The sequence below is a fragment of the Aotus nancymaae genome, unplaced genomic scaffold (assembly GCF_030222135.1).
Source record: "Aotus nancymaae isolate 86718 unplaced genomic scaffold, 86718_ANA_hifiasm-v0.15.2.pri h1tg000049l, whole genome shotgun sequence".
NCBI classification, from domain to species: Eukaryota; Metazoa; Chordata; class Mammalia; order Primates; family Aotidae; genus Aotus; species Aotus nancymaae.
The window spans coordinates 21,791,807-21,805,940 of NW_026988463.1; the positions used below are offsets into that span (position 1 = coordinate 21,791,807).

General features: G+C 49.0%; 2 protein-coding genes across 8 annotated transcripts in view; one reads left to right on the forward strand and one right to left on the reverse strand.

Annotated features, from left to right (window-relative positions):
• PLK1 (polo like kinase 1) lies at positions 1 to 12,408 on the forward strand. The gene is made up of 10 exons (XM_012464742.3): positions 1 to 480; positions 1,237 to 1,405; positions 2,146 to 2,290; positions 3,299 to 3,392; positions 5,082 to 5,301; positions 9,500 to 9,655; positions 10,706 to 10,783; positions 11,295 to 11,449; positions 11,551 to 11,733; positions 11,906 to 12,408. The coding sequence occupies exons 1-10, from the start codon at positions 73 to 75 to the stop codon at positions 12,104 to 12,106; spliced, it is 1,809 nt and encodes a 602-aa protein (XP_012320165.1). The 5' UTR covers positions 1 to 72; the 3' UTR covers positions 12,107 to 12,408.
• ERN2 (endoplasmic reticulum to nucleus signaling 2) overlaps positions 10,133 to 14,134 on the reverse strand; it is a 26,542-nt gene continuing 22,540 nt past the window's right edge. For 4 of the 7 annotated variants that reach the window (XM_012464740.2, XM_012464741.3, XM_021672295.2 and 1 more), the window contains 4 exons: positions 13,999 to 14,126; positions 13,332 to 13,455; positions 13,181 to 13,248; positions 10,133 to 13,094 (listed from right to left, as the gene is read on the reverse strand). In XM_012464740.2, the coding sequence (XP_012320163.1) occupies positions 12,882 to 13,094; positions 13,181 to 13,248; positions 13,332 to 13,455; positions 13,999 to 14,126 (533 nt within the window). In that variant the 3' untranslated portion in view covers positions 10,133 to 12,881. The other 3 variants (XM_064362575.1, XM_064362574.1, XM_064362577.1) reach the window with 3 other exon arrangements.

Below are 14,134 nucleotides of genomic sequence, written 5' to 3' on the forward strand. Positions count from 1 at the left end.
AGCGCCGCGTTTGAATTCGGGGAGGAGCGGAGCCTCTACTCGGATCGAGGTCGGCAGAGCAGCTCCGAGAGCATGAGTGCGGCGGTGACTGCGGGAAAGCTGGCACGAGCACCGGCCGATCCTGGGAAAGCCGGGGTCCCCGGAGTTGCAGCTCCCGGAGCTCCGGCGGCGGCTCCACCAGCGAAAGAGATCCCGGAGATCCTAGTGGACCCACGCAGTCGGCGGCGCTATGTGCGGGGCCGCTTTTTGGGCAAGGGCGGCTTTGCCAAGTGCTTCGAGATATCGGACGCGGACACCAAGGAGGTGTTCGCGGGCAAGATTGTGCCTAAGTCTCTGCTGCTCAAGCCGCACCAGAAAGAGAAGATGTCCATGGAAATATCCATTCACCGCAGCCTGGCCCACCAGCACGTCGTAGGATTCCACGGCTTTTTCGAGGACAACGACTTCGTGTTCGTGGTGTTGGAGCTATGCCGCCGGAGGGTGAGTGTCGCTGCTAGGGAACTGGAATTGCCTGCGGGGCAGTTGGAGCGCCTGGAACTGGAGCAGCTGGACCTGGAGCAGCTGCTGCAAAGAGTGCCCAGGAAGGAGGGCCTGGGACTTGGAGCTGGTTGAGAAGGGTGCTGGGAGCCTCCCGCTTAGGTATGGAAAGTGTCTTTGGTAAGGGCTTCTGCTCTTGGAACTGCTAGAGGAATGGGTTCCAGTGAAGTAGAGTCTGAGTCAGGTTGCTGACAGGGAAGTCAGCTTCTGGACGCGAGGTGCTGGGGGGAGGGGTGCTGGTAATGGACTCTAGGGCCCTAGAGTGCCCAGGGAGGAGTCCCAAGGTTAGTGAAGCCGAGCACTGGGAGCTTCCGGAGTGGGGTTGGGTCAGTGAGGAGGTAGTTGCATCCAGACTTGGGGCCTTCCCGGGGAAATAAGCATCAGGAAAGGGATCTGCTGCTGGGCACTCGGAGCTTCCGGAATGGGGCTGAGAGAGGACCCCCAAGTAAGGGAGGAAGCTAGTCGGGGAAGGGGTGCTGCGAATGGTTGTGGGCAGTGTTAAAGGACGGTCCAGATAACAATTGTCCTGGGAGAAGGAATGGGGTGGGGGCTTGGGGAAGGAGAGAAACCCACCAAGACGCCTCTTTGATTCCCCAGGAGTCTAGGTCCTGTTCTTCCTTTACCTGGTAACCCTCTCCCTTCCCCACCAGCCTCAGTACCACCTTCCCATCCCTCCTGCCCTCTCCTTCCCACCCACAGTCTCTCCTGGAGCTGCATAAGAGAAGGAAAGCCCTGACTGAGCCTGAGGCCCGATACTACCTGCGGCAGATTGTGCTTGGCTGCCAGTACCTGCACCGAAACCGAGTTATTCACCGAGACCTCAAGCTGGGTAACCTTTTCCTGAATGAAGATCTGGAGGTGAAAATAGGTGAGTTACTGAGCCTGCAGGGTGCTTGATATCACTACAAGAGGCTGGAATTTGGAGGAGGCTGGGAGAAAGGATAGGAAGGAGACCAGGAGGAAGGAAGAAGATGAATAGTGAGAAGTTTGGGCCGTTGATTGCTTCTGTAATTCTCTCCTTAGTCCAGAAATTTAAAACAAAACACCCACAAGTCAGTATCTTGCCTGCAGACACATTATTGCCCCAATGCAGCACTTTTTTTCAAAGAATTTGAGTTTGTTTCTATTTTTTAAAGTTGAAAGCTTGACATAAAAATTTTGATTCAGAGCTCCTTTTAAACAGGTGAAAGCTCCAGTAATACGAGGGCAGCATTTTCTTAGAGCAGCCCATTGCTGGGCTGGAAAGCAGCTGTCCCTTCTGAAGTGTTTGCCACAGTCTCTACTCCTCCCTATTCTTCACAGGCTTGCCAAGTCTTGGTGGTTACTTGCTTGATCCTTGAAAGCACTGGAGTTTTGCTATCCCTGTCAGTTTCCATTTTGAAGCATAGCCCCTTTCTAAGGGGTGGGGGTCAGAAGGGTCACTGGAGGCACCTCCCTGGGGTCAGCATGGCAGGAAAATTTCTGGGCAAGCCTTGCGGCATACAAGGAGCAGAGGCTTGTGGGATCCAATGGCCCTGTTTCTTGATGGTCAAACCTTAACTAGCCTTCTGCATTGACAGATGGCAGAGGCTGGCATCTAAGTACCCATTCTTCCTCCCTCTGTCCCAGGGGATTTTGGACTGGCAACCAAAGTCGAGTATGACGGGGAGAGGAAGAAGACCCTGTGCGGGACTCCTAATTACATAGCTCCCGAGGTGCTGAGCAAGAAAGGGCACAGTTTCGAGGTGGATGTGTGGTCCATTGGGTGTATCATGTAAGTTGGGAGTTGTCTCTGGATCTACCTGGTCTCAGCATAGGCAACTTTGGGACATCCTACCTGGCTGACCTTTTCTGTGGACCTTTCTGCCTGCTTTACAGAAAGCCTATTCTAGGGGACAAGTGACCCCCAAACAAAGCCTAATTGCCATATCTTTCCTTGTCACTGGTGTATCCTATCAGATTTCTGCAGCCTAGGCCATGGGTACAGAGGAGGAGGAGGAGGAGGGAGAGTCTCCACAAGCTTACTTTAGTCCTTTGCTAGAGTGGTCCACAGGGCGACATCACCGTCATCGGGGAACTTGTATGCAGAATCTCAGGGCCCAGACTACTTACTGGATCAGAATCTGGATTTTTAACAAATCCCTTGGTGATTTCCATGCACAATAAGGTCTTAGAAACACTGATGAACATTAGCATGGTGTGAGAAATTAGGCCAGGAGTTACAGATGGCAGGATGAGGTGCCAGTGGTCTGTCTGGATTGAGACCATCAGCCTCGATTGGTGGCAGGCAGAGGCTTGGGCCTTTTCAGGTATTATCTTTCCTGTTTTTGGCATAGGTACTGGAGAGTTAGAAATGAGTCATAGCGATGGCTTTCATGTGTCTTTGCAGTGGGTTTTTTTTCAAATGAAAACTTGAAGCCTTAAGTACAGAACTGCTAAAGGTGGAGCTGCTTCTGTAAGTGCAGGTAGCCCTTTAACGTGTTTTGCAAGGCAGGCAGCCTCTGAGGCCCTTGCACAGTCCTAGATGCCCTCAGGCTATAGCTGAAAAATCACTGGCCCTCAAGAATCCTGGTCTTACCACATGTATTCTGCTGAGGACTCTTTCTAGCCAACATCATGGCTCCTGGGGCTGCACAGTGGACTCGAGGATTATCTTCAGGGGCCCCAGAGTTAGAGTGAGTGTCCAGAGGATGCCTGGCCTTTGTTCTGACCCTGAGATGATTCCTCTTATGTCTGGGTTGTGGCTGGGAGACTTGTGCCAAATCCTACCTTGTGCTTACAGGTATACCTTGTTAGTCGGCAAACCACCTTTTGAGACTTCTTGCCTAAAAGAGACTTACCTCCGGATCAAGAAGAATGAATACAGTATTCCCAAGGTGACTAATGATGCTTTAATTACATTTATTTTGTTTTCCCCAAACTATTTATGGAGGCCAGCAACATCCTAGGATATAGCCACAGAGCTTGAGAAGGCCTGTGTCTGAAATTGCATACAGAACTTGACATGTGTGCACATAAGCATTTCTTGTATCGGGAGAGAGTTGGCAGATTCTGAGAATGGGTAACCTAAAAATTGTGTTAAAAGCAAAAATCAAAGAGGGTGGGAAGAAGTAGGAGGCAGAAGTGCTTCAGCTTTGGAAATGGATTGTCTTAATTCAAATGGGTTCTGCCATTTAGCCAGATCACATTGGGCAAATGGCCTGCATGTTTTTTTTTAATTTTTGAGGTGGAGTTTTGCTGTTGTTGCCTAGGCTGGAGTGTAATGGCGCGATCTTGACTCACTGCAACCTCTGCCTCCCAGGTTCAAGCGATTCTTCTGCCTCAGCCTCCCGAGTAGCTGGGATTACAGGCACCTGTGACCTTACCTGGCTGATTTTTTTTTTTGTTTTTTGTTTTTTGTATTTTTAGTAGAGATGGGGTTTCACCACATTGGCCAGGCTGGTCTCAAATTCCTGACCTCAGGTGATCCGCCTGCCTCGGCCTCCCAAAGTGCTGGGATTACAGGCATGAGCCACCACACCTAGACTGGCCTGCATCTTCTGAACCACAGTTTCCATCTATAAAGTGGAGTTCCTACCTTGGAGCACTTCACAGAGTGCCTTGCATGTAGTAAGTGCTCACAGAATTATGAACCACTGTGAATCCCAGGGCTTTCTAATGGCATAGTCGTGTACATTTCCTTTTTTCTTTTTTTGAGATGGAGTCTCATAGTGGTGTGCGTTTCCTTTTTTTTTTTTTTTTTTTTTTTGAAATACAGTCTCACTCATTGCCCAGGCTGGAGTGCCGTGCACTGCAACCTCCACCTCCCAGGTTCAAGCAATCCTCCTGCCTCAACCCCACTAGTAGCTGGATTACAGGCACCCGCCACCATGCCCGGCTAATTTTTGTAGCTTTTTTAGTAGAGAAAGGGTTTTGCCATGTTGACCAGGCTGGTCTCGAACCCCTAATCCACCCACCCAGGCCTCCCAAAGTGCTGAGATTACAGGCGTGAGCCACCGTGCCTGGCCAGTGGTGTGCATTTTTACAACCACCAACAGAAATGGATTTAAGGGGCTATCTGGTTCCTGCAGAAGCCTAGTACACAGCCAGTTTGAAGTGTAGTGTCCTTGTGTGAAGCCAAGAGGCCTATCACCATAAGAACAGACATAGTAAATCCATCACAAAGTGTCAGTTCACTATCAGAGACAGCATGGAATCAAGCCAACTATACCCTCTCTGTGCCTCACTTTCCACCTCTGCAAAAAAGGGATTCCCACCCCTTAGATGTGTTGGTGAGGGCTAAGTGAGCTAAACACAGGAAGGGCTTAGAATGCCTTCCTAGCACATAGTAAGTGGTAGGAAGTGAGTTGGTGCTAGGCCACAGTCTGTTGACCCTTCTCTCAATGGTGCTCAGTAAAGCCGACAGTGGAGAACTTGGCATTGAACCAAGTTATGAACCACTGACCTGTGGTGTATTTGAGACTGGAAGCTGCATGTGGGCAAGGGGCCTGCAGCCCCTTTGTGGCCGTGCTGTACTCAGGATCGACCTTACATTCTGCTTATGGCCGTCCCTCTCTCTGCCCCAGCACATCAACCCCGTGGCCACCTCCCTCATCCAGAAGATGCTTCAGACAGATCCCACTGCCCGCCCAACCATTAACGAGCTGCTTAACGACGAGTTCTTTACTTCTGGCTACATCCCTGCCCGTCTCCCCATCACCTGTCTGACCATTCCACCGAGGTTTTCGATTGCTCCCAGCAGCCTGGACTCCAGCAACCGGAAACCCCTCACAGTCCTCAATAAAGGTACAACAAGGGTGTGGGAAAGAGAACAGACACCCCAGAGAAAGCCCAGGTTGTAGGATTGTGTGCAGCTTACTCCCTGGCCCCAAGAGCTCAGGTGTGGAGTAGGACAGGCCTTTATCCTTAAATCCATGGTTACAGTGCCCATCTGCCCCTTGGCCCTGCCAGGAAAGACCGACCCTACCATGGATGGATAAACCTACCATGCCCAAGAAGAAAATGGACTGAATGCCAAGCCTGAAAAATTCTTTCCAATCACTTTAATTAATTAATTTTTTGGAGACAGGGTCTCCTCTGTTGCCCAGGCTGAAGTGCAGTGGCACAATCACAGCTCACTGCAGTCTTAAGCTCTAAGGCTCAATTGGTCCTCCCATCTCAGCCTCCCAAGTAGCTGGGACTGTCAGGCATGCGCCACCATACCTGGCTAATTTTTCTACTTTTTGTAGAGATAGTGTTTTGCCATGTTGCCCAGGCTGGTCTTGAAACTCCTGGACTCAAGCGATCCTCCTACCTCTGCCTCCCAAAGTGTTGGGATTACAGACATGAGCTGGTATACCGGGCCTTTAAAAATATTTCTAACACTTTTACATGGTTCATTGAAAAACATAAAAATTTACTTCTTTTTTTTTGGAGACACGGTCTGGCTCTGTCCCCCAGGCTGGAGTGCAGTGGTGTGATCTCAACTCAGTTCAACTTCTGCTTCTCAGGCTCAAGACATCCTCCCATCTCAGCCTCTCAAGTAGCTGGGACTACAGGCGTGTGCCGCCATGCCTGGCTAATTTTTTTGTATTTTTAGTAGAGATGGGGTTTTGCCACGTTGCCCAGCCTGTTCTTGAACTCCTGAGCTCAAGTAATCTGCCCGCCTTGGCCTCCCGACATGCCAGGATTACAGGTGTGAGCCACTGCGCCCAGCTAGCGTGAAAATTTTCAAGTACACATATGGAGCATAATGTAATAGATCCCCTCATACTTACCAGATTCAGTAATTAGTTATCAGGATGTTGTCAAGTTTGCTCCGTTTATTTATTTTCGTTCCTTTGAAGTATTTTTTAAAGTTAACCTCGGCGCTCTGCCATTTTACACCTATATAAACTTCAGAATGCTTCTCTTAAAAAAGATGAACATTTTCTTAAAAATCAAAAAACCACACGCCATTGCTTAGGTTGTCATTGCTTCTAGGTCTCTTCAGAGAACAGAATTAGGAACTGCATTTATAGCGGTGGGGAAGACTGATGTTGAGTCTGTGATGATATTTCCTAATCACACATTTTTAAACAATTTATTTTGATATTATTGCAAGCTTATGAAAAAGGTAGCATAGACCAAAAACATACTCCTATTCTCCCCTTTTGCCCAGATTCACCAGTTAGCACTTCTTTCCACATTTGTTTTATCAATTACTCTTTTTTCTGAACATTGAAAAGTTATATACATCCTACACTTCACCCTTAGTGCTTCAGTGTATGCTTCCTAAAAACAGATTCTTTTACCTAACGATAGTACATGGCACGGTTCCCAAGTTCAGGAAATTTAACATTGATATGTATTGTCTTATAGCGATCTTCTCTACTGGGGAGTTATGGCTTTTGGTAATTTTTAAGTGTCTGATTTCAACACAATGTTAATCTGTTTTTACTTCTTTGGTTTATACTTGTATTTCTTTTCTCTTAAACTGAAAATCTTGCTTCCTTACATTAATATACTTAAAATTTTCAACATATATGAGTTCCTGTTAAATGATACTTTATTTTCTTACAATTCTAATTATCCTTAAAGTATATTTCACTAAGGATATATAGTTTTAAAAAGTCACTTAAAATACTTTTTTATCCCTGTGGATATATCACCCATTTGATGTACAACTTAAGTTCATTTTTCAGTTTTCAATTTTTAGGTATTGGTTTTTCTTTAACTTCATTTTGGAATTATTTTAGGCTTATACAGAAAAGTTGCAACAACAAAAAGATCCCCAGAGTTTCCATATACCTTTCAGAAATTATTACAGTGGAATTTTTTTTTGAGATGGTTCTTAAGACTTGCTGTCACCCAGGCTGGAATGCAGTGGCTCAATCATAGCTCACTTCAGCCTCAACATCCTGGGCTCAAACAGTCCTCCTGCCTCAGCTTCCAGAGTAGCTAGGACTATAGGTATGTGCCACTATTCCCAGCTAATTAAAATTTTTTTTTTCTTTGGGAGGCCAAGGTGGGCAGATTGCCTGAGCTCAGGAGTTCGAGATCAGCCCGAGCAATATGGCAAAACCCTGTCTCTACTAATAATACAAAAAATTAGCCAGGTGTGGAGGTGCGTGCCTGTAATCTCAGCTACTTGGGAGGCTGAGACACAAGAATAACTTGAACCTGGGAGGCGGAGGTTGCAGTGAGCCAAGATCTCACTAGTGCACTCCAGCCTGCACGACAGAGCAAGACTGTCTGAAAAAAAAAAAAAAAAATTTTTTTTTTTTTTTTTGTGGAGACATGATCTCACTATGTTGACCAGGCTTGTCTCAAACTCCTGCCCTCAAGTCTCCTTGGCCTCCCAAAGTGTTGGGATTACAGGCGTGAGCCACTGTGCCCTACCTACAGTGATATTCTAATGGTAATTTTTCTTTTCCTTACTTTTTCTACATTTAATAATTGGAATTCTTCTGTAAGGAAGAGCTGTTCCTTCTCTCCCATTGATTTATTTGGTTATGTCTGAAATAGACTCATGGGTATTTTATTCTTTGGGCTATATTTTAGAGGATTTCTCTCTTTTTTAAAAATTTATTTGAGACAGGGTCTTGCTCTGCTTCCCAGGCTGGAGCACAGTGGCACAATTGTACCTCACTGTAGCTTTGACCTGAGTAGCTGGGACTTTAAGCGTGTCCCACTACATCTGACAAATTTTTAAATTTTTTGTAGAGATGAGGTCTCGCTCTGTTGCCCACGCAGGTCTCGAGCTCCTGAGCTCAAGTGATCCTCCTGCCTCAGCCTCCTACTTTTTTTCTTTCAGTTTTAATTTTTCATATAGCACTTTTAAAACTTAAGGAAATTTTCAAACTTACCCAAAGGTAGAGAGAACTGTATGATGAATCCCATGTTTCATCTGTTTTTACTAGTTATCAACATTTGGCCAGACTTGTTTTATTTATTCCAGCCTCCTGCGTTTTTACTGGAGTTTTGAAAATTTATTATTTATTTATTTATTTGAGACAGCCTTGCCTTGTTGCCCAGGCTGAAGTGCAATAGCAAGATCATGGCTCACTGCAGCCTTAACCTCCTGTGTTCAAGTGATTCTCCCATCTCAGCCTCCCAAGTCGCTGGGACTTTTAGGTGTTGTGCCACCATGTCCAACTAGTTTCTGTATTTTTAGTAGAGACAGGGTTTCGCCATGTTGCTCAGGCTGGTCTCAAGCTCCTGAGCTCAAACAGTCTACCTGCCTCAGCTTCTCATTGTGCTAGGATTACAGGTGTGAGCCACCTGCCCCGGCCTTGCTGGAGTGTTTAAAACAAATCCCTAATATCTTATTTCACACCTAAGTACCTATCATGGCATAGTGTTTTTTTTTTTTTTTTTTTTTGAACAGCTCCTTGCTGTATCATGGCATAGTTCTTAATTGAAAACTTCTTTAGGAAACATTTTATATTATACAAGGAGAACTAGCACATGTTGATGGGGGAATAAACAAATAAGGAAAAAGACAATAAAAATAATCTGTGCTTCTACTGCCCAGATATAACCAGCGTTAAAATTTCATGTATCTTTTCGTGCTTTTTTTGATTATAAACATATAAAGCAAATTTTAGAGTGGAAAAAAAATCTCTTGAGTTTTTATTTAAATGCCTACTGAATCCATCCTGTGGGTGAACTGAGACTACTCAGCCCTCCCATCTGCCTGGATGCAGAAGATGCTTTTAAGTCTTTACTTGCAGCTGGGCAGCTCTGAGCTGCTGGTGGCTTCAAGCTGTTTGTCTGGGTGGCAGGTGGTATCCTCCAGGGCCACGCCGTTGGGTCACAGGCTAGAGCATCTGAAGATCTGTTGCCTCACAGTGAGCACCTGTGTCCGTCACCTGAGCATGGCAGCTCCTGCTCTATTGACCAGGCACTGACTCAGTTTCCCCTAAGCAGTGGTAGCTAAGATAATTTTTCTTTCAGAAAAGTTTCAGCTGTGGCAGGGAGTCCTGTGCCCTTCCCAACGCCCTTGTTTTTGTTTCCCTCCTAGGCTTGGAGAATCCCCTGCCTGAGCGTCCCCGGGAAAAAGAAGAACCAGTGGTTCGAGAGACAAGTGAAGTGGTCGACTGCCACCTCAGTGACATGCTGCAGCAGCTGCATAGTGTCAATGCCTCGAAGCCCTCGGAGCGTGGGCTGGTCAGGCAAGGTGGGTACCGTGGGCCTGGGTAGGGCAGGATTGCTTGGGGCATCTGGAGAAGGCAGGAGTCTTGGCCAGCAAAGCACTGGTGACTTGTCCAGGCCCTATCTCCACAGGACCATTGGTTTCCCCATTTCCTGACATCCGAGGTCCTGCATGCTGTGGCTCCTGCCTTCTTTTCTGATCTGTCTCTTACTCTAGCACCTTGATATGCCACCTTCATATGCTGTTTCTTTTGCTCAGTAAGTTCCTATTGTTTCTTCAAGACCCTTGAAATAATAGGCCCAGATGGGCTGCAACCTCAGGGCTTTCGCCCCTGTGGCTCCCTGGCCCTGGCATGAAAGCAGACAGCACATGGCTCACACTATGGCCTCCTTCAAGTGTCTGCTCCAGTGTCACCACTGTGAGCATCTCCCTGGCCCATCTGCTAGTACTTCTCATCCCCTTGCCCACTGCATAGTTCTCCATAATACTTCTCATCCAACATAGTCCAACATATCTGTCTTTGTTTATTGGATTTAAAATAAGGGATTTGTTGCATGCACTGAACATAACATTTTGTTATGTGTTTGCAACTGGCTTCTGTCTTCACAGTTTCTTAATTACTCCAAACTGGAAAACTAGATAATGTCATCCTCTGACTCTTATCATGATAGAAGTCACTGACACTTTGCCCATACTTAATTTGATTAGTCTTTGTCCCTACAATCACAGTGTCAGTTCCGTGGAGGCTGGGGTTTTGTCTGTTGCTCACTGTACCTGTGACAGTGCCTGGCAGGCACAGTAGGCCTTCAATAAATGAATCAGTCAGTGGAATGAAGGAGTGAGTGGAACTTGGTGTGCTGTGCTGAGATTTTCTGTGTAGATGTCTGTGCTGCTGCTTGTCTGAGCCTGTTAGCAGTAGAGGCCCTGCTTTGCTCTTCTCTGGGGCCCCAGGCCTCTCAACTCAGCCCAGGTGGGGTGCTCAGCAAGATTCCCTGTTCCCTGGTGTGGGCCACATGTGCGAACCAGAGGGGAAGAGGCTGGTCCTGACCAATTGTTTGTCTGTTTCTGTCTCAGAGGAGGCTGAGGATCCTGCCTGTATCCCCATCTTCTGGGTCAGCAAGTGGGTGGACTATTCGGACAAGTACGGCCTTGGTAGGTTTCTACTAGAACAGGTGGGTAACTCAGGTACAGCCAGGTGACCTTTCAGTTGTTATAGGCTCTGGCTTTTTTGGGCTCCCAGGTTCTCTTCTCAGTGCTCTCTTCTCTCCATCCCAGGCCTCCCAGTTCCATCTCCCAGTGCTCCCTGACTCCTTTTTTTTTTTTTTTCCCCCAGAGACAGGGTCCTGCTCTATTGCCCAGGCTGGAGTGCAGTGACACAATCATGGCTCACTGCAGCCCTCAAACTCCCAGGCTGGCTCCTGGCTTAGCCTCCTGAGTAGCTGGGACTACAGGCACACACCACCACGCTCCACTAATTTTTAGAATTTTTTGTAGTGATGGGATCTCACTATGTTGCCCAGGCTGGTCTCAAACTCCTGGGCTCAAGCAGTCCTCCTGCCTCAGCCTCCAAAAGTGCTGGAATCACAGGCATGTGCCGCCTCACCTGGCCCCACTCCCCACTTTTGATTCCCCCTTTCTGAGACCTCTCTCTACCGATCTCTAGGGTATCAGCTGTGTGATAACAGCGTGGGGGTGCTCTTCAATGACTCAACACGCCTTATTCTCTACAACGATGGTGACAGCTTGCAGTATATAGAGCGTGATGGCACTGAGTCCTACCTCACCGTGAGTTCCCATCCCAACTCCTTGATGAAGAAGGTGAGTGTCATCCTGCCCAGGGAGCGTGGTGTTGTGGGAGTGGGACTTGTGCTGGAGGGTCAGACTCTAATTCTAGAACCCCTCCCCTACTTTTTGTCCAGATCACCCTCCTTAAATATTTCCGCAATTACATGAGTGAGCACTTGCTGAAGGCAGGTGCCAACATCACTCCGCGTGAAGGCGATGAGCTTGCCCGGCTGCCCTACCTGCGGACCTGGTTCCGCACCCGCAGTGCCATCATCCTGCACCTCAGCAATGGCAGCGTGCAGATCAACTTCTTCCAGGTGAGCTGGAGGTCACCAGGGGCTGGGGTAGGCTCCGTGTGCCTGGCAGTGGACCATGTGAGTTGAGTGTGGAGTGAGCGGCTCAGGAACCTATACCTGTTGTGTCTTCCCTCTGCTCCCTAACATACACTGGCCTCTGGGATCGCCAATCGCTGCCCCTCTTCTCTTACAGGATCACACCAAGCTCATCTTGTGCCCACTGATGGCGGCTGTGACCTACATTGACGAGAAGCGGGACTTCCGCACATACCGCCTGAGTCTCCTGGAGGAGTACGGCTGCTGCAAGGAGCTGGCCAGCCGGCTCCGCTATGCCCGCACCATGGTGGACAAGCTGCTGAGCTCGCGCTCAGCCAACCGCCTCAAGGCCTCCTAATAGCCTCCCTCCCCTCCGGACTGGTGCCCTCCTCACTCCCACCTGCATCTGGGGCCCACACAGGTTGGCTCCCATGGTGGCATGTCTGCAGTGTGCCCCCCAGCCCTGGGGGCTGGGCAGAGCTGCATTATCCTTGCAGGTGAGGGTTGCTGTGTAAGTTATTTTTGTACATGTTCAGGTGTGGGTTCTATATCCTTGTCTCTTCCCCAAAACCCCACTGTGTGAATTGTACAGAATATTTCTATTGAATTTGGGACTGTCCTTTCCTTGGCTTTATATACATTAAACAGATGCGAATCTTCTTTTTCTTGTATTTCCTGAGGGGTAGGACCTGGGCTCCAGGGAACATCTCTGCTTCATCGGCCCTAGGCCGCCCAGTCTCTGCCAGTCTTGCGGGGTGTGCTTTTTGAGATACTGTCTTTCTGTCGACCAGGCTGGAGTGCAGTGGCATGATTGTGGCTCAGTGCAACCTCAAACTTCTGGGCTCAAGCAATTCTCCCACCTCAGCCTTCCAAGCAGCTAGGACTATAGGTGTACACCACCATGCCTGGCTAATTTTTAAAATTTGTTGTAGAGATGGGGTCTTGCCATGTTGGCCAGGCTGGTCTTGAACTCCTGAGCTCAGTTGATCCTCTCACAGCCTCCCAAAATGCAGGGATTACAGGTGTGAGCCACTGCACCCAGCCTGGCAGTTTGTTCTGATTCTGAGGCCAGCTACAGTCTCAACTTTTCAGCCAGCCAGCATGAAGACCATCTGTGTGGTCTCTGGCCCACCTCACCTCCCTGCGGCCCCAGGGCATGGTCCCCTGGCTTCTGAGGCTGGCAGGTAGTAGGGCAAGAAGAGGCTCTCGGAGGCGCAGCTCCTCATGGCATGGTGCGTGTGAAGGAGCAGCCGTGGGAAGCGGTTTGTGAAGTACTGGACGAAGCCATCGGGGACTTGGCCAAGTGCCTGTCGCACCTCAACTGGGAGCTCCCTGTAGTGGTGTTTCTGGAGGGTAGGTAGAACAGAGAACCCTGGCTCAGCTGCAGCCAGGCCTCCCCAAGACCCAGGCCCACCCAGGCCCCAGCACACACCTTGTTCCTCACGGCGCGCAGCAGGTCTCGCACTGACGTCCCCTTATAGGACCGGAACCTTCTCAGATCTGTGGACAGGGTATTCAGTGGCAAAACTGTCCCTTGGCGGGTTCCCCTCCACTGCCCAGGCCCACCTGAGTGTGGCCTCTACCTGTCTGCAGCGGCATGGAGATGTGTTCATGCCAGTTGTCCCGGACCACCGCACAGCCTCCTGTCTCCAGCGCCCTCACCAGGGGCTCCTGCTCAGACTCCTTCTCCAGCCAGTCGCTGACGTCCTGAGGCCCAGAGAGCTCCTGAGCCTTGTGACTGGGGCCAGAGGCCACATGGCTTGGAATATGTTGTCTGACTTAAGGGAGTGGTTTAGGTGACTGACAAGGATCATTGCCTCCGGGGGCGGGAAGCTTCTCTGTGCCATACCTCTGTTATTTACCACCAACCTATGAGCTTGGTACTGCTGTCCCATTGTACAGATGAGCAAACTGCGGCTCAGAGGCACAAAGTCTGTAGGTCAAGGTCACACAAGTGCAATGGGCTATCGGCACAGGCATAGCATGAGTGACAACTCAGGTGGAAAGAATAGGCTATATTCCCGTGCAAAGGGCAGCTGGGGCTGGCAAAGTGGCAGTGAGTGGACCAGAGAGTGCCAAGATGATGGAGTTTAGGAGTCCAGGCTGGCTCCCAATTTAGGGAAAGAGCCAGGCTGCCAGGACTGGGTAGCTCTTCCTGTTTTCCCTCAGCCAATCTAATATCCCATTTCTTATTGCTCAGGACCCAAACTTAGGACTTTTGGGGGGCCATTCCCAAGCTTTCCTTCTGACCTGGAAGAACTGGAGTTGCTTGGCTCTGCTCCAAAAGAAGGGGTGGGCCAGCACCTGGGCGGCAGAGGGGCGTGCCTGCGGCAGCGGGCTCAACATGGCTCCAACCAGGTCCCGGGCAACCACCTTGTCTGAAGGA